The sequence below is a fragment of the Lactuca sativa genome, chromosome 1, assembly GCF_002870075.4.
Source record: "Lactuca sativa cultivar Salinas chromosome 1, Lsat_Salinas_v11, whole genome shotgun sequence".
In the NCBI taxonomy this organism is placed as follows: domain Eukaryota; kingdom Viridiplantae; phylum Streptophyta; class Magnoliopsida; order Asterales; family Asteraceae; genus Lactuca; species Lactuca sativa.
Window position 1 is genome coordinate 24,700,806 of NC_056623.2, and position 27,739 is coordinate 24,728,544.

Below are 27,739 nucleotides of genomic sequence, written 5' to 3' on the forward strand. Positions count from 1 at the left end.
GTCAATGAATTAATTATTCCAAGTTAGCCAAATTGTCATTTATGAGAAAGAGAAAATACATATGATATATTAGCCACATAGGAGTGGATTCATTCGAATATTTTAGTTTTAGAAAAGGATGTGTTATTAGTTGAAAGTTGAAACACGTTTATAGCATGACTAAAAGTGTGACAAAGAAGAAAGCGGGAATGGGGCCCCGAAGCGCACACAAACAAGCGACAATGCCACCTTTCTGCAAACCCACATTCTCAACCGACATCCTCAACCCAGAATAATTATTTTAAAACTTTTACATACGCATTATTCAACTTTCATGTTTATCCTTTTATTGTTTTCTTTTCAATTTATATAATATTTAAGGTTATTACAAAACTCTTTGCAATTAACCATTATTAATGAGTTTATTAATATAAGTAATTATTACTTTTAATATTTAAAAATGGCTACTATCTTTGAAACTTCAGACTTGTTATTTAGATTTAAGAGTTTTTTCTATTAAAAAAAAAGGAAAAACTTTATCAGTTATTTCAGCGGTACTAAGGTATATACTTTCATTTGTTATTTTGTTTATTTTTATTAAATTTTAATAAAAATAAAGTATTTATTGTTTATCAAATTTCATATTTGTTCTTGATATTCCACATTATTTTTTTCAAAAATATGAAATTTCAGTTCGGAATCCGAAATTCGAAATGTGAGTGAACAGAAAAAAAAAAATTATGATGTCCATAATGATCCATTCCTATTATTTTTTTTCATATATATATATATATATATATATATATATATATATATATATATATATATATATATATATATATATATATATATATATATATATATAAGATGATATTGCCATATTTATACACATTTTTAGGAAATATTTTAGTACATTTTGATTAATTTTGGTTATTTGCAAAGATAAGTGGTACTTATAATATTGAATTATGTTTTGCAGCCAAAATGAGGAATGTTGAAGAATAAGGACCAAAAGTGGCAAGTGGCAGAACATTGGAGGATTGAAGAATTAACGAGAAGAAAATCCCAACGAAAAGCTAAATTCACGTCGTGGACTTCACTTACACGACGTGGAGATGGTGATTCTAGAAGATAAGTACATGGGAAGTCAAGTTCTTGCCCGATAAGGATTCATCCAAATTCACGAAGTGGAGTATAAAAATCACGAATATTATATATACCTTGGGTGCTTACGTTGAGGAGACTTTTGGGGAGATTAAAGGGTTCTAAAAACGATTTTCTGGAGGACTTTAAGGCAAAGGAATTGAGCTTAGCACCCAAGGAAGAAGAAGAAGTTGAAGATTATAACTTCCAAGTTTAATTTGGTACAATTGACTATGTTTTTAATTATTGAATTTGTGTGTTTGGTTTCAACCATGAGTAGCTGAATCTAGCTACCTCTGTTTAGCTAGATGAAACTTGAATTCATGGATTAGTTAATGAATGATGGATTTTTCTAGTTGGTTGAATGCTTGTGTTTGATTATTAATACCCAACATGTTACAATTTGATACTTAAATTGCTTAAATTCATGTTCTGTGTAGCTTAGTTAATATTAAATTGCATGAAATTGACACCTAGTAATTTAGTGACCATTGAATTTCTAGAGCTACGATCTTACCAATCTTATTTAAGTGATTAAAGTATAAAGTTTAGATGTGCTGGAGAACATATATTGTGACTACAATTGTGTTTGTTTAAATCAATCTTACATAGCCCCACTCATAATTAATAATTGATTTTGTGTTAAATTATGTGTGACCGTGCATAGCTCTGCATGAATTATTTCATATTAGTAAATTTGGACTTGAATTGCTAATAATATATTAATTGGTAACCAGCTTGAATTATCCATAATTAATAGTTAACCATTAAGTAAAAGTTGATTCGAACTAAACAAGAGTGATTTTAGTCATTGATTGAATTTGATAGTTGAGTAATTAAGTTTTTCTGAACTTACAAAATCAGATAAATACATTTTAAAGTTTTGTTTAGGCATTTAGGTTAATTTAGTAGCAATTAGATTAAATAAGTGAATCCGTTCCTTGAGATCGATACCTGGCTGTTTGTGCTATAATATTTACGAAAATGTACATTATCTTTAGTCAAATAGCTAGTTAGATAGTATGTAAAATTAAGTGTAGTAATAATTCGACATCATAAGCTTAAGTATCAAAACTCACCATACTCTGCTATTTTTGTATCATGACATTGTAATCGTCCAAAGTTCTTATAATTCAACTTCTAATTTGATGACTTCCCAAATTTTTAGAAATTTTATCATTATCTTCTTCTAACATAATTTTCATTTGAAACTGTCATATATACAACCTGGTTGTGTTCGACAAAAAGATGTAATGTAACCTAAAAGATAATGGTAAAAAATTTAAAAATCTTAGAAGTAAATGGAGTTGAATTTTAAAAACTTTTGGGGATTACAATGAATATATGATAAAATAATAATTAGAGTATAACATATATGGGTTTTGGTCAATAGTGTAGTCGGAGGTGCTCCGATAACAACAAACAAAAACTATATACAATAGAATCTTATTAGAATAGAATATAAGAGGTAGATGTCGATAGTCATGTATTTATTATAGGAAGAGTGACTGTCAAAATAAATGACATCCGTTATGTGCAAACCAATAACCCAATAGCATTAGATGTATTATAAAGAACAATATCGCCTCGTGAACATGCAAAAGCAACAAACAAATGGCAAACTAGTGGGTGTAAGTCAATAAGAGCAACAAAAGGTATATATGAATGATAATAATACAAGCATATATACAAAAAGCATGAATAAAAAATATTAACAAAATAACAAAAACATAAAAGAGAGGAGGCTACCCATAACCCTATTGGTTTGTGCCTCTATGCCCCAATCCGATATTATGTCCTCTACAAAAGAAAGTTTTTCCATGTCAAGTCTCGTACTATCCTTCCATTTTTTCTTATCATCAATTATCATTGACTCTACCTTTCTTATTATCGATAATGGCAACCTCTCATGACATGTTCATACCACCTCAAAGGTCTTTCCCTCAAATTCTTGATGACATGTATCATTCCGAAGGAGTTTTTTATAGTGACATTCGATATCATATCCAACAAAGCTCACTTTCATGGTGCATAAAAGATAAATCAAATAAATCCTAATTGGCTAGTGAAAAATAATTGAAACAATGTCACATAAGTATTTTTGTAAGTTATTATATATTGGAGAAATGGGTAAAGTAGTATATACATACATATATATATATATATATATATATATATATATATATATTGTGGACAATAAAAATATAGTAGATTGTCTATTTTTGTTAACTGGTTTGCCATTTGTTGCAATTTAAGTTTATATACAAATTGAACTCGGACATTATTTTATATGAAAACAATTGTATTGTCGACACTGTTTATATTAAAAGCAACCCTAATACGTTGAATTTAATATTGTTCGATAAAAAGACATTTTTATTAATAAATTATTTATTTGGTAACTTCTTTATATTAAAATTTTACTTTATTAGGAGCTTAATGGTGTACTGTGTGAGTAACGCTCACCGGTGTTATTCTGATGTGACATACCAAAAAGCGTTGTTGCAAGCCTGGAACATCGCCCCTGATCTGCGTGTTTTGCACGTTATGTTACCAGGCGTTGTTGTGGTAACGAAAGGAAACGATGTTCTTTTGAATGTTGGCTTCTTACAACCCCCATTGTGCGAACCGAAGAGAATAAGTTTTCGGTTTGGGCAGTTTTGGCCCTTCGAGTTCCATATTCTTATGAGTTAAATCCTTAACTAAATTTGTCTTATAAAGTTGATTTCCAAAAAAAAATATCATTTGAACCTTGGACTTATATAATCTATTTTTTTATCATTATTATTATTATTATTAATTTATATTTGTTTTTTATAATTATTTAACAAACAAAAAAAAGAAAATAAAGAAGATGATATAAAAATTAGAGGTGTTATAACCTGATATTTGGTATTTGTTTATTTTCACATGTTGTTTTATAACACTATATTATATGATTAGGATGAGAGGTGACAATTTCATATTCTAATAAAAGAATAGTTTTATTCTTTTTTTGACATGTGTCACAAAATTAGGCATTATAATTAATGCATATTTTATTTTTCTTTTGTCATTTGTCACCCTTTTATGTCTCCTAATTAATGCATGTCACTTATCAACTTATTAATTATTCATTTTAAATTTTCCACTCTAATTACATTAAACTAAAAACATTAGAAAAAAAATTAAAATAAAATTAATACAAATTATAAAGTGATATAATTTTTCATATTTATGTAAATCAATGATTATAATTTTATATAACTAAAAAATCTTTTAATTAATAAATTATTTAAAATAAGTGATTAATAATTTTGAGGTTTTTACTAATAAAGTTTAATTTAATTATATAAAATTAGGCCTCATAATTAATAAAGTTTAATTAAAATAAAATTAATAATATATTGCCTAGACTCAATAACCTAAATAATCATTAAACTTTACATTCATCAAACGGACCAACATAATACATGATTATAATAAATATAATCCATTGAATACCTAACTATAATAAATATAATCGATTGAATGTATCTCGACATTCTACCGTGTTCAATTATTTCATAAAACAATTGGATTGCCAATGTCGTAGTGTATCTTATACTCAGTAGACATTTGTATTGAACATTTTGAAGTAGCAGCCAAAGAATTTTTCAATTAGCGTGAGAAAACAAGTAATAAATAAAAAGAATTTTCAAATAAAGAAGTAAATAAACAATCCAGCAAATGTTAATGAAATCCAGAAGTCTCAGGAAACGACGACGTCACATATTCCCTGACCTCCCTCGCAATCACCCCTCTCATAACGTCCCAAAATTCCACCGGCAGATTCTCATTTCTCTTCTCCGGCAACCCATATCCGCCCATCCCCGGTGGAGCCAACGAAAGAGTTGTCATCGGATCATCTACATCCGCCGCCGCATCCTCATTGCACACAGACCCGGGCGACGTATAAGTAGTCCCGAATCTTAAAAGCTCCATCTCCGACTCCGACCTGGTGGTAGCGTCGGTCTCGACTCGCCGTCTCTTCAACGTCGAGTTCCAATGATTCTTCACCGCATTATCAGTCCGGCCAGGGAGCAACCGAGCAATGGTAGCCCACCTATTGCCATACCGAGCGTGAGCAGCCAAAATGGTCTCATCCTCTGCCGGAGAAAATGGCAGGTGCTGCACATTGGGACTCAGCTGGTTGCACCATCGGAGCCTACAAGACTTACCAGACCGACCCTTTATGTAGGTACTAATAAGCGACCAGTTCCGAGCTCCATATGAATCAACTAGTCGGGTTAGTATCCGGTCCTCCTCAGAGCTCCATGGGCCCTTGATTCTTTGAGTTTTGTTAGTGTTTCGGGGTTTCCGACCCGAATGTGAGGAGTCTGATGAATCCGATGAAGAAGAAGTAGCAGATGAGCACCTATTGAGTGCTTCCATGGCGGATTTACAGAACAAAGTTTTGATTTGATGAAGGGTTTCGAACTTCAAAGATGAGTGGAGATTTGGAATGATTTGAAGTGAGTTTGTGGGGTGTGTGTGTGTATTATCTATAAATATATGTATTATATATATAGATCCAAATATCGAATGGTGCATGCACATATGAAGAAAACGGGGGACAAAGGGGTAGGTTCTTGGAAATTGGCTTTTGTAAAGTTGTTACAACTTCTTTGTTTAAGGAATCGTAATCACGATTTTGAAGCTATAAATTACTAAATAATTTATTTATTTGTTTTAATAAAGATTTCTTTTTACAACAAATGATAATATTTTATAATTTAATTGCTGGTTTTTAATATAATTCAAAAAACTAAGTTTAGATTAACTTTTGTCAAGTACTCAAACTACAACTTAAAATTAAACGGTGGTTTTGTGGTCGGTTAGTTGGAAGATTTTTGGTTTGAGATTAATTAAAATATATTCTCTGTTCATTCTGTCGCATTTCGTGGCTCTTTCCTTTCCACGTCATTTGTATTGTTTTTATTCTTGTTAGCTAATTAATTAAACAGCAATATTTACTTTAGAGTAAATTACAGTTTTGGTCCATGTGGTTTAGTCATATTAGCACTTGTTCAATCTTTAAACATTTGGTTTAAAAAAATTACACATCTTTAGCGACAAATTTACCCTTATTTTTTATATTTTTATTTTTCTTTCATATATTGTATATCTATCGTATGATATGAAAATAATAAAAAAAATATGTTGTTTGATAAATATAAATACGTTCAATCTTACATAACTATAATCATTAACATATATTCTTACTAATTAAATCTTTTATAAAGTTATTATACACTTATTATTATTATTATTATTCTCATCTTTGTCAGAATGTTTTATTGGGTCGTATTCTGTCAAAATGAAAATAAGTGAAAAACGATGTGTGGAATGCATGAAAATGACGATATTCATGTAAGTTTGAACGTATTTGCATTGCTAAACAACTTATTCTCTTAGTAATTCTTATAGCATACGATAAATGTACAATAATTAGTTCAGATAAAATAACTTAAGCATATATATATATATATATATATATATATATATATATATATATATATATATATATATATATATATATATAGTTTATTTTTTATATTTTTCGCTTACATTTTATTTTATTTATTAAAATTTTTTATTATTTAGATTTTATTTGACATTTTTTTGAATATATTGTTTAATGTTTTTTACATTTAGTTCTTTTATATATTTTTTTGAAGTTATTTTGAATAATTTTTTGACATTTTGTTTGAATATATTTAATTTTTTTACGATTTGTTTATTTATATTTTTTTAAATATCTTTTGTAAAAAAAAAGTTCATTAAATGTGAATATTACCAACATAGATTATGTTAAAAATTATTTATTTAATAAGGTTACTAGATACGCTAATCGAAATTCATAAACATGTTTCAAATTATATAATGACTACTTTGAAATCATATAACTTGAAAACGAGCAAAATTTTTAAAAATAAAAAAATAAATTCGAAAACATTGATACACATGTTTAAGTTATAGGAATTTTGATTAGCATTTGTTATTCAGAACAGAGTGAAAAAAATTCTAAAAATAAAAAAGTTAGAACTCGAAGCCATTGGCACTTGTTTCGAATTCCGGTTAGCCTATACAGTAACTCTATTATAATAAATAATTTTATATCTAATATGTGTTAATCATACTGACATTTAACAAACTTTTCTATATTTTTTTTACAAAAAAATATTTATAAAAAGATTTAAAAAATATAAAAAAAGAAAAGATAAAAAAATTAAAAATATATTCTAACAAAAAATAAAAAAATAAAAAATAAAAACTATAAAAATATTAAAAAAAAACGTCAAAAAAATGTAAACGAACAAAATATAAAAAAACATCAAAAAATATATTCGAATGAAATTTCAAAAAATATATATAAATCATAAAAAAATATAAATAAATAAAATAAAATGTAAACGGCAAAATACAAAAAATTTAATACACATCTGTAAGCAAAAGCTTAGTGAATTCGAAAACATTTAATACACATCTGTAAGCAAAAGCTTAGTGAATTCCCCAAAATACAACACACCACAATACACACACAATGCACATAAATCAGGACCACAGTTACAATGATTGGATTGCCCCTAGGCCTACAGCCACAAAGACTAGATTTCCCTTGGGTATGTTGGCTTACCACCTCAACCTAACCGCTCACCTGAGCCTCTAGTCCACGACTAGTTCCTCTCCCGTGCTTACGGATCATAGCCGACATGCACCTAATATCTTGGCCTAAAGCACGAAGTACGATCGCCTCAACTTGAACCATCACAATATGTCGACATATATAATCAAACAAGCAATCAAGTAAACACATAAGCACAAGCAACTATGTAACATCCTGTTTCGGATTGTTTTGTGATTTAAGGCCTGTGGGCCTTAATCCGAGTGTGAGAAGGTTTTGAGGCTTTGAAGGATAAAGGTTTAGGCCTTTTTAGGATATGGGTAAGGTTAGTTGTGTGATAAAAGAGTTTGGTTTGTGCTTTAGAGCCCAAATGCATTGTTAAAGGCGTTGGTGTGGGCTTTTCATGAACTTTGGATTTGAGTTCGAGTGGGCTTCAGGAGTAATAAAGTTGATAGAAGTGTAGGGCTTCTCGTTACCTTTCCGTGGATATAAGGATCGTCGGAAACGGATCTATAACGAAGAAGTTATGACCTTCATAAGTTTGGTGGTTGCAGGCTTAGCCGGTTATGCTGGGTGTACAAAAACCGTACGATGGGCGTACTAGTGCAGAAGGAAGTACGCTGGGCGTACTAACCAGGGGTGGTCGTGAATGTTCTTCGGAGTTTGTTGGGCGTACCAAATGTACGTTGGGCATACGCTGATCAGACCTGAGCCCTATTTTAGGGTCTTGGACCCTATTTAAGCTCCTTATCTCATAGCCTAACCCTAATATCTTCAGCCTTCATCCCTCTAAAACCTAGAAATCGACCTTAAGCCTCCATTTGAGTGATTCATGAGCATTTTGGTGATTTAGTGAGTTTTTGGTGCATATGGTGGAAGAAGGAGTTCCTTGAGGAAGCATTGCTTGGCTTGGAGTTTGTGGATCCAAACCCTAATCTTATTGATCTAGCTTCAGAAAGAATAGAGTTTGAATCTTGGTGGCTTTCTCATGTGGATCTAGAGGGGTGAAGACTTGTTATATTTGTCCTTGGAAGAAGAAAGAGCCTTGAAAGAGAATAGCTTGGGTATCTAGCTTTTGGATCTAAGTTATACACTTGTTGGTGCATCTTCCAGAGGTATCAAGTTCGAAACTTGCTCATTGTTGTGCTAGTTCTTGTTTTGAGTCCATTTTTAGGGTTTTATGTCCCAAGATTGGAACGTTGTGAGTTTGGTGAGCTCCAGAGCAAATCTCCTGTCCTTTTAAGTGTATTGGGTTACCTTGATTCATAAAAATGAGAAATTGGTCGCTTAGAACTCCTCATGCATGAGTTAAGATGAGTTAAGAGATTCTTAATGGTTATTTTTGAATAATAGGTCCCATTAAGACATGAAAACTGATAAAGTCACCAAATTTATCAGTTGGGAGCTTGTAGCATAGCTTTCATGAGGTCTGGATGCTTTGGGCTGAAGTGGTTAAGTTGATAATGGAGTTTTTGGACCTGAGTGTGACATCCCCATTTTCACGGCCAGAAAAGACAGATTTTGTTTATGCTTTATAAAAACCAGAGTACTTTTAATAAAAATGTTGCGGAATTTGTTCCCAGAAAAACACGATAAATACGTTATTAAAACATTTTCGAAGAAACGTATTTTATTCATTTTAAAACATTTGGGATGTCATTGTCAATACAGAAACATAAGCATAAACAGAACTTACATTTATTTACACTAGTGATCTACATCTCTTTAATCTCTCAGTGTAATGTGACTTCATATCAACACCTGTGATATAAATAAACTGAGTTGGTTAGGTTGGGAAACCTGGTGAGTACATAGGGTTTTCAACCCACAATAATATAATTATTATGTTTAAACAATCAAGCAATTAAACCCAATTACCCATCCCCATTATCTTCTTTACTCTTAAGGATCTACCCTAAGAATCAGCTATTTCTCGTTCATTCATTCCGAAGGATTATCCTAAGGAATCGGCACGAAGTCCATCGTTACCGAAGCTTATAGATTACAATTGGTGAACACGCAGTCCAAAATATCTGGTAAACACTTAGTTCAAAAGTAACTAGTGAACACACTTAGTTCAAAATACCTAGTGAACACACTCAGTTCAAAGATACGTAGTGAACACACTCAGTTCAAAGATGCCTAGTGAACACACTCAGTTCAAAGATACGTAGTGAACACACTCAGTTCAAAGATACTAGTGAACACACTCAGTTCAAAATACCTAATGAGCACCTAGTTCAAAACCACCTACAGGTTACGAGCCTGCTAGCGTTCCACCGGACTGTCTAGTATCGTCCATGGTCATCATCTATACTCCACTAGATGACCGGATTACTGACAACATTGATGTCTTCCATCGTGTTATCACAAAACAGCTATTTCATCTACCCATGTTTTACCCAACACATTTTGTAGATATAAAATACATATACAGTTTAAATTATTTAAAACATGTATAAAAATCTTTCACCCAGCATAGACAGCAAATATTCAGACAATATGCACACATAGCACGTAATTTATATTAAAATACTTCATATCTATGTGTAAGATGAAAGGGACTATGCACTCACCTGGGAAGGTGGTGACTCGTCACTCGGACAACACTTCGATACTCTCAAAACAATTACCCCTTGATGAAACCTAGTATCAATACCATTAGGGTTTAGTCTAACGATAACCGCGACAAATTAATAGTCTAGCTATTATTATTATTATATAAGCGTTAAATAACACTCAATATAACTCATAATAATAGCCCAAATACTCATTATAAGTTCCTAATAACGTTACTATATTAAAACATAAGCTATACTAAAGATAGGGTAGGCATAGCTCACTTATAGCGGGTTTTCTCGAAAACCGGGTTTCACTGGAGCAGCGTTCCCGAGCCGAAAGGCTCTTTTCTCGAGGCTCCAGGAGCCTCGGGGCTTCCTTCGGGTGCTAGGGGGTTTACCCTAGGCTTTAGGGGGTTAGGGAGGCTTAGAGAGAGAGTTTAGAGAGAGAAAGAAAAGGGTTGAAGGGTGAGGAAGTTGGAATGCCCGGCACCTCTATTTATAGGGGTGCTGACTAACCTACTCTTCGAGTAGGAGGACCTACTCGCCGAGTTGGTGCATGTGGCAACCTTCTGGTGGTGCCACGTGTCCAATTCTGGTGGTGCCACGTCACCCCCTATGACGTATCAGCCTTCAAACTTAGAAAAATCATAACTCTCGCATACGAGCTCCGTTTTTGACGTTCTTTATATCCACGCGTAGGTAAAATCAAGATCTACAACTTTCGTTTAAACTCTGTCAGCTAATTCTCGACCGATCTTAAATTTAACAGTAGGAGGCGTTTAGACTGTTAAATGACCGCGAAGAATTCGTAACTCTTTCATACGAACTCCGTTTTCGTCCATCTTTTTACCGTTGAGTTCCTATTAATGATATCTTCAACTCTCATTTAGGTCGCGTAAGCCAAAAACCGCTCGAACTAAAGTTCGAGTTTCAGGTCATGCACTGCTAAGCCGAATCTTAGAAAAATCATAAGTTCCTCATACGAAGTCAGATTTAGGCGTTCTTTTTATGGATTTTCTCGGTTTAACATATTCTACGACTTTCCTTTAGATCACTAAGGCTAAAAATTCATCCATCATAAATTCACTATTTACGTCTCCTAGTGCCGTGCCGGTTTTGCCGTAAAACTTTGGCAGGTCATAACTTCTTCGTTATAACTCGGATTTAGGCGTTCTTTATATGTATGGAAACCTTGAGACATATTCTAAAACTTGGTTAATACTATTTATTATAAATAATCTTTTGCCGAAAAGTCATTTTCGACACTTATCTCCTCTAAATTGTCTAGCCCGGATCTGCAGGCGTTACAATTATCTCCCCCTTAGGATGATTACGTCCCGGAATCATCAATTAAACAGGGCTCTTATAATGACCCCATACGTCATCTCTTCATCCTAGGTAATAATTATAACTTCTATATTCCTTCAAGTCTATCTCTTAGACTTATTGACTGTAAGCAGTACTCGATTGTGCACCAGCTTTCTATCTCAGGTTAGACTCCAAATTATGAGCTATCGTCATGTGATGCTCGTTTAGACTCAGGTCTCTTAGAGTCCAATTCCGGAATGGAATATGCCTTCCTTCATGGTCTAATGTGATATAATCACATTTTAACATGTAGCATTTCTAGCTACAAGCAACTTTTCGTGATACCTCTACTGATTACTTTGATTAATTCTTCTGGCTTGAGTCGGTGCTACATCGAACTTGGTTCTCTGAACCACATAACATACTCATCGTAGTCGGACTCGATTTGATATGACCACTAGGGTCGGAATATCAACAGTCTTTTTAGTCATTACTGAAATGATGGTAATGACATACTTGAATAAAACGAAATCAGTTATTGGCTTCTTGGTAACCTTGTGACTTTCCCTGATCCAAGCGTGAGTCCTGTGCTTCCAGTAGTATATACATCTACTACCTTTCACACCTACTCATACTCGTCCCAAGTATTGTCTCGTAGTTTTCCAAGTCACCATACAAGAAAATCACATAGCAGTTTAACACATTGGATAACAAAACAAAGGTTTTATTATTTCTTGAAACTATTACATAGGTGTTCAATTTCACCCTAGATTATGCCTCTAATAGGCTACATCATACTAACTATGTTTATCGCATAACCTGATCTTCGGATATGAAGTCCTCATCCTTGATTCCTCGCATGGTTTTCCGCTTCGTCGAGTATCATGTGAAATGCCCTTGGCCTTGGTGGCATGTTTGGCCTTGTTGCTTCATTCTTCTTTGGGCAATTCTTTGAAAGATGCCCCCATCTTTACATTCGTAACACAACCTCTTGTTGAATGTACACTCATTGGCGTAATGCACAGACTTTCCACACTTGAAACATGTCACCTCTTCGCCGCATTTTCCAAAGTGTTTCTTCTTGCATTTATCACACCATCTTGCTTCACCTCCTTCTCCGGGCTTTGAGAATTTTCTCTCCTTGTTGGACTTGGAAGATCCTTCAAACTTCCGCTTCTCTCATGCCTTATCTTTTTCTAGACCCTTTTCTCTTATCTGAGCCTCTACGTTCTTAGCTGCCCTAACAGCTGTTTTCAAGGTAGTTGCCATTTTGACCATTGGGCCAAAGTCAGTGGGTAATCCGTTAGCAAACCTATCAATCTTGGAGAGCTCAGTAGGAACCAAGTAGGGAAATAGCTTCATCCTCTCGGTGAATGCGGTGGCGTACTCATCAACACTCATCTTCCCTTTCTTCAGGTTCTGAAACTCATTGTTCAGGCCTATAAGATCTATCTCTGCACAGTACTGCATTTTCAACTGTTCCAAAAACTCTTCTAATGACATCCTTAGGGATTCTCCTCATGGCATCGTATCTGCCAATAGCTTCCACCAGCTCAAGACTCCAGTTTTCAGCTGTCTTACTGTGAAGACAGTCTTCTATTTCTCGCTATAGTCGCAACTCTCAAACACCATCTCCATCTCGGAGATCCAATCCATAATCTCAACAGGCTTTGGACTTCCTGAGAGACTTGGTGGTTTCACACCCAAGAAATTCTTGTACATTCGCCCATCCTTGTCATTTCTCCTCTCCAGGCCATCCCTTCGTTCACCTTGAGTCTCCACTTGACTCACTTGGCGGCTGTAGTTCCCTTCCTCCGATTGCTCAGGAATCGGTTCGGGTTGCTCAATGGGCATAGTAGGTTCGTCCCTATTCAACATCTGCCTCATTTCTTCCCTTTGTTCAGCTAACATAGCCCGAATCATGGCTTGAACTCCAACCATGGTGACTGGCTCAGGTGCAACTTCTTCTTCAACAGGTATTTGCTGAACCACTGGGGGTTGGTTCCTATTCTCATTTGCATTCACGTTTCCGCTACGGGTCCTTGCCATCTTGATCTATACACCGAATAAGGTGAATCTAGATCTTTATTTAGGATTGACGTTTAAATCATCCTTATCACTCTGAAACGTTTATATGCTAGTTCTAATATCGTATTCGTACGTTTAGAATCCTAAACACATAAGGTTTCCAGATCCGGTCGGCAACAGACCATAGATCCGATCTTATAACGCATATCATAAATCATTTAGCACATAAAAGCATTTTAGGCATAATTCCTAAAATAAGCTAGTGCTCACACCTCACAATCATCGCTTAGCATTCTAAGTATAAGTCTAGAAATTTCCTACAAATTCCTACTTCGCTTAAACTAATGCTTTGATACCAACTGTGACATCCCCATTTTCACGGCCAGAAAAGACAGATTTTGTTTATGCTTTATAAAAATCAGAGTACTTTTAATAAAAATGTTGCGGAATTTGTTCCCAGAAAAACACGATAAATACGTTATTAAAACATTTTCGAAGAAACGTATTTTATTCATTTTAAAACATTTGGGATGTCATTTGTCAATACAGAAACATAAGCATAAACAGAACTTACATTTATTTACACTACTGATCTACATCTCTTTAATCTCTCAGTGTAATGTGACTTCATATCAACACCTGTGATATAAATAAACTGAGTGGGTCAAGTTGGGAAACCTGGTGAGTACATAGGGTTTTCAACCCACAATAATATAATTATTATGTTTAAACAATCAAGCAATTAAACCCAATTACCCATCCCCATTACCTTCTTTACTCTTAAGGATCTACCCTAATAATCAACTATTTCTCGTTCATTCATTCCTAAGGATTATCCTAAGGAATCGGCACGAAGTCCATCGTTACCAAAGCTTATAGATTACAATTGTTGAGCACGCGGTCCAAAATATCTGGTAAACACTTAGTTCAAAAGTAACTAGTGAACACACTTAGTTCAAAATACCTAGTGAACACACTCAGTTCAAAGATACGTAGTGAACACACTCAGTTCAAAGATGCCTAGTGAACACACTCAGTTCAAAGATACGTAGTGAACACACTCAGTTCAAAGATACCAGTGAACACACTCAGTTCAAAATACCTAATGAGCACCTAGTTCAAAAACACCTACAGGTTACGAGCCTGCTAGCGTTCCACCGGACTGTCTAGTATCGTCCATGGTCATCATCTATACTCCACTAGATGACCGGATTACTGACAACATTGATGTCTTCCATCGTGTTATCACAAAACAGCTATTTCATCTACCCATGTTTTACCCAACACATTTTGTAGATATAAAATACATATACAGTTTAAATTATTTAAAACATGTATAAAAATCTTTCACCCAGCATAGACAGCAAGTATTCAGACAATATGCACACATAGCACGTAATTTATATTAAAATACTTCATATCTATGTGTAAGATGAAAGGGACTATGCACTCACCTGGGAAGGTGGTGACTCATCACTCGGACAACACTTCGATACTCTCAAAACAATTACCCCTTGATGAAACCTAGTATCAATACCACTAGGGTTTAGTCTAATGATAACCGCGACAAATTAATAGTCTAGCTATTATTATTATTATATAAGCGTTAAATAACACTCAATATAACTCATAATAATAGCCCAAATACTCATTATAAGTTCCTAATAACGTTACTATATTAAAACATAAGCTATACTAAAGATAGGGTAGGCATAGCTCACTTATAGCGGGTTTTCTCGAAAACCGGGTTTCACTGGAGCAGCGTTCCCGAGCCGAAAGGCTCTTTTCTCGAGGCTCCAGGAGCCTCGGGGCTTCCTTCGGGTGCTAGGGGGTTTACCCTAGGCTTTAGGGGGCTAGGGAGGCTTAGAGAGAGAGTTTAGAGAGAGAAAGAAAAGGGTTGAAGGGTGAGGAAGTTGGAATGCCCGACACCTCTATTTATAGGGGTGCTGACTAACCTACTCTCCGAGTAGGAGGACCTACTCGCCGAGTTGGTGCATGTGGCAACCTTCTGGTGGTGCCACGTGTCCAATTTTGGTGGTGCCACGTCACCCCCTATGACGTGTCAGCCTTCAAACTTAGAAAAATCATAACTCTCGCATACGAGCTCCGTTTTTGACGTTCTTTATATCCACGCGTAGGTAAAATCAAGATCTACAACTTTCGTTTAAACTCTGTCAGCTAATTCTCGACCGATCTTAAATTTAACAGTAGGAGGCGTTTAGACTGTTAAATGACCGCGAAGAATTCGTAACTCTTTCATACGAACTCCGTTTTCGTCCATCTTTTTACCGTTGAGTTCCTATTAATGATATCTTCAACTCTCATTTAGGTCGCGTAAGCCAAAAACCGCTCGAACTAAAGTTCGAGTTTCAGGTCATGCACTGCTAAGCCGAATCTTAGAAAAATCATAAGTTCCTCATACGAAGTCAGATTTAGGCGTTCTTTTTATGGATTTTCTCGGTTTAACATATTCTACGACTTTCGTTTAGATCACTAAGGCTAAAAATTCATCCATCATAAATTCACTATTTACGTCTCCTAGTGCCGTGCCGGTTTTGCCGTAAAACTTTGGCAGGTCATAACTTCTTCGTTATAACTCGGATTTAGGCGTTCTTTATATGTGCGGAAACCTTGAGACATATTATACAACTTGGTTAAGACTATTTATTATAAATAATCTTTTTTGCCAAAAAGTCGTTTTCGACACTTATCTCCTCTAAATTGACTAGCCCGGATCTGCGGGCGTTACACTGAGCATTACGCCCCGCGTAAGTCTAGTACAACTCGCGTACTGGATTGAGTCCCCCGATCGAGATTGGCGTGTACGCTAAGCGTACCAAGGGAGGTACGCCCCACGTAGTCTCACTGTGAGCCTTTCGGGCTAAATCCCATATTGGGCCTTAAGCGTTGGGCCTGGAGTTAGGTTTGTTACACTAGGGTTTTGGACCAGGGGAATATTTATATATGTGTCTTGGACTTGAGAGTTGGGCCTTAGGAGAGCCCATTTGTTATTGGGCCTTGGTATTCCCAATAGGTTTTAGGTCGTTAATGGGTTGGATACTGAGCCACCTTAGACCTTAAGAGTGAGAGTTGGACTTAGCTCCTAATTAGGTTAATTATGGGCTTTGACACAGAGTTAGTGGATGGTGTTTAGCAGAAGCATTGCTAGAGGTTGTTCAACATGCGAGGTCAGTCTTCTCACCATAAATTACCTAGAGTGGTATCAATGTGCAGACCGTAGGGTCTTATGTGTTATGTGCTTGCTTGAGATTATGTGCATTGTGTTTTATTTATGCTATGTGATATTAGACTGGACCGGAGGGTCCAACACCTTACGAGGTCATAGGGTCCTCAACTAGACCGGACCAGAGGGTCCAACGATTTAGACCGGACCATAGGGTCCAACGAGCTAGACCGGACCGGAGGGTCCAACGAGCTACGGGAATGGAGGGTCCCGCTGAGACACATTGACAGGAGGGTCTTACCGAGTTATAGCCTCGAGTGGCTAATGTGATATGTGTGGTATTTTGGGGAACTCACTAAGCTTCGTGTTTACCGTGTTATGTGTTATGTGTTTCAGGTTTTTCTCATGATCGCGGGAAGGCACCGACTTGATTGTACACACCAGTGAAAGAGTTATGTTTCAAGGATCCTGGATTTGTAATCAAACAAACATGGAGTTGTGTTTGTAAATTAAATGAATGAGATTTTTATAAATGTGTTATGAGAATTATATGATTTTAAATGAAATTTTTTTTTTGGAAATTTACGTTGTTACAAACTATTTACATGAATCTACATGTCTAACAGTTCACTACCGCATACTAGGCCTCTCCTATCTCACTATGCCACTACCAAAAAATCTCCAATTTATGCATATCTATATTTAACTAGAGGTGAGATAGACATCCGAACAGATGATCTCAGTCTAGAGCTATAATCGAACAAGCAACAAGTAAGAAAGTCTAGATCAAGAGTTCTCAGGCTATCTTGCGTGACTACATACAATCCCTAGGGAACTCCCCTAGACGATAACCAACCTACTGGTATTCTAACCAGCATACCACTACTCTTATATCCTAACATACAATTATATATACTGCAACATGTAGTATAGTGACGAAACTCTCATAAATCGGACACCCAAGGAACATAACGACATGCTCACTTTATGCATTGAATTGCTCCTGTGAACCGAATGGCACCAAAACACATTAGAACCTTAATCAATAACCCAATTCCTTTAAGTTTGACGCAAATTCAAATTGGTCAAAAAGTTAATGGTCAACTGTTAACAAAAGTCAACGGTCAACCCTCACCACGACGTGCGAGAATCTTGGTCTCATTGTAGGAGCATCCGAATGAGACAGTCGTGAGGACTTCAAGATTCAAGACGTGACAAGCACTTTATCACGTCATGAGAACTGGATCATGGGCAACTTAATGGATTAAGCCTTGAATCCATTAAACCATACTCTCATCTCCTCCAGAAGGCTTCCTTACACCCCATAAGCCATAAATATCATTGCTTTAAATTCATGCATGCCTAATGCAAGACTTGAGCTAAACTTAGGTCACAAATGATGAAAAAGGAGGTAAAAACCTCATGCATGAGTTCAAAACTCCACCAAACTTAAGATCTAGCACATTTAACCAGCAAGCACTACAAGAAAACAGCCCTTTAATGACGCGCAAACAATGACACACGCTGATAGAGGACACGCATTTGTGTGTGTGGTAAAAAATAATGTCAGTTTTCTAAAATTTGAAGGATAGAGGGCACGCATTTTTTGCGCGCCCTAAAATTAGTGTCCAAAAAGAAAAACACGGAGGGCACCAATAATAAAGAGAGTGTCGTCTAACTGTGTCGCTTTATATTTTTTTAGAAGGCGCGTTCTCTGCCTGCGATGGGGGGGGGGGGAAATGAAATCCCAAAAAATTAAACACCCCGCCTGATCATCTCCTTCTTCTCCTTCTAAAATCCTCTCCCAAAAAACCCTAATAATCCTTTAGGCAGTTCGTCTCTCTCTCTCTCTCTCTCTCTCTCTCTCTCTCTCTCTCTCTTTCTCTCTCTCTCTCCTTTGGAATCAGATTCTTGAAAGATCGAAACCATAATCGTAGCCCTAACTACGACATGTCTTACCCACCGAGATCTTCAAATCAAAATGAAAGCGATGACCAACACGAAAAACGTTGGCTATATGAAACTCTGTTCCATGGTTTGACTTAATGAAAATCTGTGAATTCCATGAGTTATCACAATGAAGTATGGAATGCAAAGATTGATTCTCCTTCTTAGTGGGTAGCGGGAGGTCTTTTATTTTCTTCTAAAATCCCGATTCTCTCATTTTTCTATCGACTTAGTACATGCTAGGGTTTTTGGTGGTGATGGCTCAGGTGTTCTTCACACTCCAAATCGAAAAAACCCTAAATATGGTTTTACCCTTATCTTTTCTTCTCTTCCAGTTTTCTGATGTCTAACAACCCTTTACCCAAAACACACCGCATCAATTTCCCAATTGTCTTCCTTCTGTCATACTCCTCTTACAAATGGAAACTGATTCTAAAAGCTATTCATATCTCTTGCGGGTTTATGTTGGTTCGGAGGCTGGGCTCAAGAACCTTGATGAATACCTATTGTCTCATAGTTACATCACATGGTAAGTTTCTTAACACTTTTTCTTTCAAATGGATTGATTCAATCCTTCTTTACGTCATGTAGATTTAAAATAATGTTAATTTTCCTAAGGTATCAAGCTTCAAAGGATGATCTCACTGTCCATGCAGCTTTCACAAAACCCCCATCACCACAGTATGTGAATGTATCTCATTGGTTCACTCATATTGATGCCCTTTTGAGGATTTCGTATGTTCTTAAAACCTTTATCTTTTTATTACCATTATTCCTTATCAACTACTTGTATTTGATGATTAATTTCCTTTTTCAGTGGTGTGTCTGCTGAAGGCAGTGGTGTTGTTGTTGAGGGCTCCGCTTCTTTCCCAGAAGAAGCCATTGCAACTCCTCCTGTTGCTGATACAAAGGCATGTTTATCAACTTGTTTATATAAAATTTCAATTCTTTTTTGCAAAATATGTGACACGAAATATATGAATTTCAGGCTGCAGCTGATGAAGATGAGGATAGTGACGTGGATCTTTTTGGTGAGGAGACTGAGGAGGAAAAGAAGGGTGCTGAAGAACGTGCAGCTGCAGTGAAAGCATCTGGGAAAAAGAAAGAATGTAAGGCTAAATTTGTCTTTTCAATATTATGTTTCAAATGCAAAATTGACAGTGTTCTCGATTGCGTAATCAGTTAGGAAGTCTTCGGTGTTGTTGGATGTGAAGCCTTGGGATGATGAAACTGACATGCAAAAGCTTGAGGAAGCTGTTAGAAGTGTTCAAATGGAGGGCTTGCTATGGGGTGCATGTATGTTGAATATTTTTCTTTTCTCTTAAAATCAACTTATGCCATGTTTAATTTTTGTAATTGGATAAATGATAAATTTAAAAAATATGTGAGAAAATGCAGCAAAGTTAGTGCCAGTTGGATATGGTATTAAGAAGCTCTAGCATTGCTATCGCAGCTTCTCTGAGCACCACCTCTCCCCTGTTTGCTTTGTTTGCTTTCATCGACAAAGAACTCCAAAAGCAAAAAAATCTTCAAATATATATATTAATGATGTTTCTGCAGGAAGGTAACTTCAAATATATATTAATATATATATATATATATATATATATATATATATATGTATTGTACGATGGAGAGACTTGCACTAATAAACAAAAGCATGATGGACAGATACATGGGAACTAACAAACAAAAGCATGCAGGTACTTTTCTGCAGGAACCTCCATTTTCTGTTTGCTCTGCTGTCAAACTTCTATTTCCATTTTATTTAAATCACCAAAACAAGAAAGAAACAAAAGAGTTTAATGAACCGGTTTCCTTCTGAACCGGTTTCCAAGGATCCGAACCGGTTTACAAAGTTCATGTATTTTTATTGAAGAACCGGTTTGAAACCGAACCTGTTTAGCCTTGAACTGGTGTTGACCATTTTGACTTGAACCAAACCGGTTCTAGGAACCGAACCGGTTTTGAAAAAAAACCGGTTTGTACACCCCTATGATCTGGTGTCTGTTGATACAATCATTGAAGAAAGGCTTACTGCAGAGCCAATTAATGAATATGTTCAGAGCTGTGATATTGTGGCCTTCAATAAGATCTGTAAGTTCATTCATGCTAAAAAAAATTATTGTTATTATTTTTTTTGGTTATTGATGATGGAATTGGATGTGTTGTAATTGCAGAATTCCTGCTTGATTTGGTGGGACAGAAGAAAGATGCGGGAGGATGGTTTTGTGGAGTTGTTATTTATGTAGTTTGCAGTTGTGTTGATCATGAGGGATCCCTGTTGTTAGTGGTTCTATCAGTGTGTTGACCTTTTGCTATATATATGGTTATGTTTGTGTTGATCTTTGATTGTCTCCTAACATCATTTGCAAATCCAAAACCAAAATCATGGACCAGGTAATATATTTCTCATTTCTATTTATTACCACATTTTAATTATTTCCATTTTTACCCTTGTTTAACCTTCTTCTATAAACCAGGTTCCAGCTTATGGGGTTTTGATTTCTGGTCACTCACTTTTAATTGATGAATCAAGTATGACTGGCGAGAGTAAAATTGTAAGTTTTTATAAAATTTTGTTACCTTGTGTTTTTTCTGAAATCTTTTTTAGGGTATATAAAGCAACTTTTTATTTTTATAAATGTAACAAGTTCATAAAGATCATAAATCACCATTTTTAATGTTGGGGTGTAAGGGGGCATATGGAGCAATCAAAATTTTCACTGTTGCTGTATTTATTTAGCAATTAGTATTTACTTCATGTATTTTTATTAAGTTTCCTTTTTTACCCTTCTTCTAATTTGATGAATCTTTAGGTCACGATTGTTGTTGTTGCGGTTCCACAAGGACTTCCATTAGTTGTCACATTAACGTAAGTTGAACCTTTGCTTATAATTATTAATCCTTTTCTTTTAAATTAGTTTTTGATTAATAAAATATAAATCATGTTACTCATAATTATAGGCTGGCACACTCGATGGGATAAATGATGTCGGATAAAGCGTTGGTAAGTTTTATAAGTTTGTTTACAATAAATCTCTTGGGGGCATTTTCGTAATTTTGGTAAGTTTTATAATTTTGTTGCGACTATTTAGTCCACATAAAACAACTTTGATGTTCGTTATTCGTGATAAAACAAGGGTAAGTTATGTTGTGCAACATGTGTTTTTAAAGAATGAAGAAGTTGGATACCATTTGATGTAATTATCCTTTTGTTTCTGTATAGACCCCCCTTGAAAACTTAGAACCTGTTTTGAGGGAAGATATCCAGAAGGTAATTATAGTTAATAGTTATTAATTACTTATTGTAAATATGTAATATGTAATATTACATCATCTTTTGTTTCTGATGGTAAGCTGTGTAACCACATCATCTTTTCTTTACACTTTTAACATGTAAATATGTAATATTTTAACCTTTGATTACCTTTCTTGTGTTCATGTTATCTTACAATGCAGTTGATTATGAAAATTTGAAACCACCTGTTATGGATAGTCTGGATGTCTTACTAGCTGTATGTATACCTTTCTCTCACCTCAGCTATATGCATGCCACTATGAGCCTAAAAACTAAATATATTTCTTGAAAGTTAACATGTTTGTTAATGTATGCAGAAGAAAAAGCGTCCAAAAAGTGATCCTTAAACTAACGGTAGTCCTGCAGTTGAAATAGAAAACTCAGATCCTGATGTTATGGGGCCTCAAAAGGTTTATAACATTTATTGTGTTCATTATTTAAAGACATCATTTAAGCTTCATTTATATAAAGAATTAAAGATACATTTGATTATAATCAAGATTAAGGGAGACTTGTAATCATGTTTGGCATTCCTTTCCAGTAAGAAACAGAGTTGTATGATTATTTGTTAGTTTTATAGGAATGTATAACACATGTTAGCAATGTATTATTTTTGTTTAACATTTGAATGATTCTTTGTATGACATTATAATTTGTGCAATTTATTTTATATTATGCAATGGGTTGTATTTTTTGTATATGGTATTTTATTTCTATTAATTAATAAATATATAATTTTTTTTAAACATTTAAATTTACGATACGCAAAAATGTATGTCATCTTCATTTATGACATGATCTTTCTTGACAGGGGCTTTCTTGATACGCATTGCGTGTCATTAACACGCGCGTCGTAAGGTTACGACACGCGAATGCGTGTCGTCTTCCTTTATGACAGGGCCTTCCTTGATACGCATTGCGTGTCGTAACCGCGCGTCGTAAATGCGCGTCGTAAATGCGCGTCGTAAATGCGCGTCGTCTATAGACGACGCGTAAAAGCGCGTCGTCTCTCTTTATGACAGGGCCTTCCTTGACACGCATTTGCGCGTCGTCTGAGCGTTTTACGACGCGCAATGAGCGTCGTAAAAGGCCTTTTTTCTAGTAGTGAAGGTACTCTAAGGACCCATAAAGTTTCCAACTTTATGGGATACCAACACTCCAACTAGCCTAAACATGCAGAATAATTCATAAAAGTCTAGATCTAGTAACAAGGAGTCATAAAGCTTGAAGCTTGAATACTCAAAAAGGTCCAGAGAAGTTGCAAGAAGATGATAAAGAGACTTGCAAGCTAGATCTATGCACCAAAGTGATGGGTTTGGAGGTTATAAATTAAAGCATGAGGCGAAATAACTTAACCCTTAAGTTCACACGCAACCTAATTTGGATCTATGTTTTCTCTATTGATAGCTATAACCTATGAATATCAAGAACACTAACTATAATCAAAATTACAAGGGATTAGGGTTTACATACATTTTGATTATTATTTTAAATAACCAAAAACTTCCTTTCTTGAAGTCTCTTGGAAAGCTAACACCATAAGCTTGATGTCTCTAATGGTTTATACCCAAACCCTAGAAATAGAAGACTTGAGAGGAGAAATGAGAGGGGAGTAGAAATTTGAATCTTCTTTCTTTAGGTATGCTTGGACGAAAATGGGGAGCCCATAGGGTCCTATTTATAGCTGATAGAAAAATCATACATAACCCTAATTTGGAATAAAATAATATTATTTCAAATCCGACTTTATATAGTTTCCTTATTATCCACATGGAGAATTCTAGACACACTAGGAGGCTCCCAAATTTCGGACACCATAGAAATATTCCAAAATCTCTCTCTTTTTCAACTTTTGAACAATTACAACTCAAGTCCTTGCACTATATATCCCAAAATTAATCCAAATTAATTTTTGATTAATTATTAGTTAAATAATATTATTTATAATTAATATATTAATCTCATAATATAATAATAAATTATTTATTGCTATTTATTAATCATATAATAAATCAACAAAACAACCTCTCTCTTTAAAAGTCATTAAAATGAATTACTAGTTTTTAGTGTAACCCAAAAAGGACTTTTCTTTTAATTCAAGTATATACCAGTTTAGTTATTGACTTAGACACCTAATCTAACAGTCTCCTACTTGGATAAGTCTATAACTACAATTGCAATTATAACTTCTAAATTAAACAATAAAGTGTGCTTTCCAAAGCAACTGTCAGACTCTGATCTGATCAATCATTGGCCCTAAGATAAGTGATCAAATATTCCTTTATCTTCAAAATATCATATGGACATGAGACATGGATTATAATTAATCTCATTGTCCTAGATTATGTTTCCTGATTTCTGATTTGTGATGACATCATTAGAATACTAGTTAAACACATCAATTCAGTCCTGTCTAGGCCCAACACTATTTTGTCAACACCAAATCACCGAGGGGCCCACATATATTGCTTTTCCCATTAGGGAAAAAGGAACTAATAAAATTCGACTTATATACTTGTATCTTTTACTCACCAAATCATGGATGATGATATGTTTTACAACATCATGTTAATGATGTGTTTTTGCAATACCAATGCACAACCGACTTGTAAATTACAACTCATAAATCCCTGTTTTAAAAATAAAAGATATTATCATCTTAGGATTACTCGTGATATAATCCATGAAGTAATTATCAGAGCATAGGTTTATCCAATACCTAAAATCCCATTTTCTAAGTACTCATGAACATTGTAGCAATCTTATTGCAATGTCTAGTCCTGTCACACCCCCGAACCGGAACGGCGGAAACGTCTGGGGGCGGATGACGTCATTGTACAGTATCATAACAATTGAATATGAATGAAACAAGCATCGCAGCCAATATAGTGAATGTAGAATTATTACATTGTGTTCAAATTTTTGCTTACATAACTTCAAAAATATGTAACAAAGTAAATGACGCATTGTGACGTCGTCCCATTTCCCAAAAAGGTAGTCACTTGAAGTTACCTGTTACTGATTCCCTGAGAATACAAGTGATTTTGAAAAGTGTCAACAATTAAGTGGGTGAGTTCATAAGCATTTTTTTATGAAAAAGGTTTGTATCTGTTTTGCGAAAAATGGTTTTGTTTACTTCCAGAAAATCCGATATTTTCTTTAAAAACGAGCTGTAAGTCTTATGCCCAAGACTAAAAATGTAGGTATTTCCTTTGTATCTTTTTCTTGTAAAATAATAATATATGTTTCTAGAAAATCCAATATTTTCTCAAATATGAACTGTAGTCTTAAAACCTTATGACCAGAAATGTGAGTGATGTTGTACTGAAGAATAGTATGTAGTTTTATCTTTTTATAAAACTGATGAAGTGAAAGTTACCTCGTAAATCAAAATTTTTTGTTAATACCTATGTGAGTTATAATAACCATGCTTAATATGATTGATATGCCTGAACGACGTTCTTCAGGCATCGGAATTGGTAGACATTTGTCACCCTAAACTTGTCAGTCTAACTATAGCGAACAACTTAGGTGCGGAGTTCTCAATCCCGTATAAATCTATACACAACTATCTCGCTCTCCCTCGAGGAGACTTTGGTTATAATACAGGACTTAATGTGTACGCTAGGTAGGTATGGTGAAGAGAATGTCTCACAATAGCATCAACAAATTTGTGTGAACTATGACTCCTTTTTTCTTGTAAAATGAAATAATTATATGGTTCTTCGGAAATGAAAGTGTAGTTTTGTGAATCCCAAACTATACCAATTATAGTTTGTCTTGTATGTTTTTTTTAGACTATTTATATAATCTTTTATATAAATATAAAGTTGTAATCTTGTCTAGTGTCAAAATATGTAATCAAAACATGATATCTTTGGGTTAACCATTTTGCTAGAAAAGTTATCTTTTAGTAAAAGTTTCCAAAAGCTTTGTAGTTTTCCAAATCATACTTTTCCTTATGATATTTATAGCATATAATGAGTTATGTTCTTATTGACTTTGCATATCCAAAACTAATATATCACAAATATTGTATAAAAAGTAGTGATATTCTTAACTTGAACAAATAAGGGTTTATACTTCAACTTTTAAGAAGTAACAAGCAAGTGTTCATGTAATAAACCAATTTTGACTTGTATCCCCCCCCCTAAAAACATAAAAATCTCGAAAAAGTGGGGGTGTGAACTCACCTTGAGTGGATTTTTGTAGATAGTTTGAAGGGTTGAGATGAAGATTTCGAGCCTAGATCTTTGAATGAAGTAGATGAGCTTCTTTGGAGATGTGATTATCCTAAGCATGTTAACACATAATAATGTGTAAAAATGATGAATTTAACTTAATAATGTGTAGATACACTAGTGGTTTGCAAAATGCTTACCAAGACTATAAGGACCACTTGATGATGATAGCCTTGGAGAACTTTAGTTCTTGTTATTGAGAGAAATTTTATAAAGATGAAAGAAGGGAAGGATAGTAAAAGAAAGTGATTGTGAATGGAATTAGGTCTTCTAGTCGTGGTTTAAATGGAAGAATGGAATGGATGGTGCTCATGTTTATTTGGGGAATAATCTCAGGTGTTGCATGGTTATTTGAAAGATAAGGGAGTGTGTTGCATAGTTGTTCGTTGGGTAAAATGGAGTAAGGTTGAGTTATTCTATCACAAATGTCATTTTTCTCTTTATTACAACCGAATACATCTTTGATGTTACCAAGACATGGGTGATTTCAGTCTAACATGTTTTCTCTAGAGTGTTTCGTCCTAGCATCACTTATTAAGGCTGATTTCGGTTTTAAATCACCCACAAAGGGTGATTTCGCTCCATACCCTTTCCCTCATTTGGGTTTTCAGATTTTGGGGTTTCTAGGCCAAAAACCCTAAAGCACTTTGTAATTTATGATTGTTTCCATCTTGTTGACTTTTCACAGGTTCCATACATGTATGATTTTCTAAGTATGCATATATACTTATATATATATATATATATATATATATATATATATATATATATATATATATATATATAAACACTTATACAAATGGTGTCCTTTTGGCTTTCAAAGCTTTATTGCTACAAGGTTGCATAGTGAATTCATTTGCACATGGTTACAATTTAGACTTTTCTTAACCCAAATTTGCTAGTTGTCACAAGTCCCTATAGACAATCTACAATGCAATTCATGACAGTGTTAATTCACCACTTACTTCCAGAAGTATGATTGACTATGGAATATGAATAATCAAATTATTCATGATGTAAAACATGCAAAGAGAAACACTATAATAAACAATTGAAAAAGGAAGTAACCATACTCATAAATAATCTCTATTATTTAATCACCAAAATCAATTACATTTATTTTGTTACAAGGCTGGAACGTCATTTCCTATAAGTCTGATGTAATGGTACTTTCTGTCGATACGTCTTATGAAGATACTCTCTTCACCATGAGATGACCTTCTTCAACCCTATGTCTGATGTAATGGTACTTTCTGTTGATATGTTTGGATCTACCATGATCCTTGGGTTCTTTAGTCAAAGCAAATGCACCTTCATTATCATAGAAAAGTTCCATTAGATCTTGAATGGTCGGGAATACTCTGAGATCATTGATAAAGTTCTTCAACCAAGTTGCTTCCA

At 34.6% G+C, this 27,739-nt stretch overlaps 2 protein-coding genes across 2 annotated transcripts; one reads left to right on the forward strand and one right to left on the reverse strand.

Moving 5' to 3' along the window:
• Positions 1-4,522: 4,522 nt before the first annotated feature.
• Positions 4,523-5,654, reverse strand: LOC111876222 (transcription factor MYB77). Its single transcript, XM_023872759.3, has one exon. It carries the CDS (start codon positions 5,533-5,535, stop codon positions 4,834-4,836), a length of 702 nt encoding a protein of 233 aa, XP_023728527.1. The 5' UTR covers positions 5,536-5,654; the 3' UTR covers positions 4,523-4,833.
• Positions 5,655-19,305: 13,651 nt separating this feature from the next.
• LOC111876322 (elongation factor 1-delta 1) lies at positions 19,306-20,094 on the forward strand. Its single transcript, XM_052768731.1, has 3 exons — positions 19,306-19,531; positions 19,614-19,707; positions 19,785-20,094. Exons 1-3 carry the CDS (start codon positions 19,323-19,325, stop codon positions 19,980-19,982), a joined length of 501 nt encoding a protein of 166 aa, XP_052624691.1. The 5' UTR covers positions 19,306-19,322; the 3' UTR covers positions 19,983-20,094.
• Positions 20,095-27,739: the final 7,645 nt, after the last annotated feature.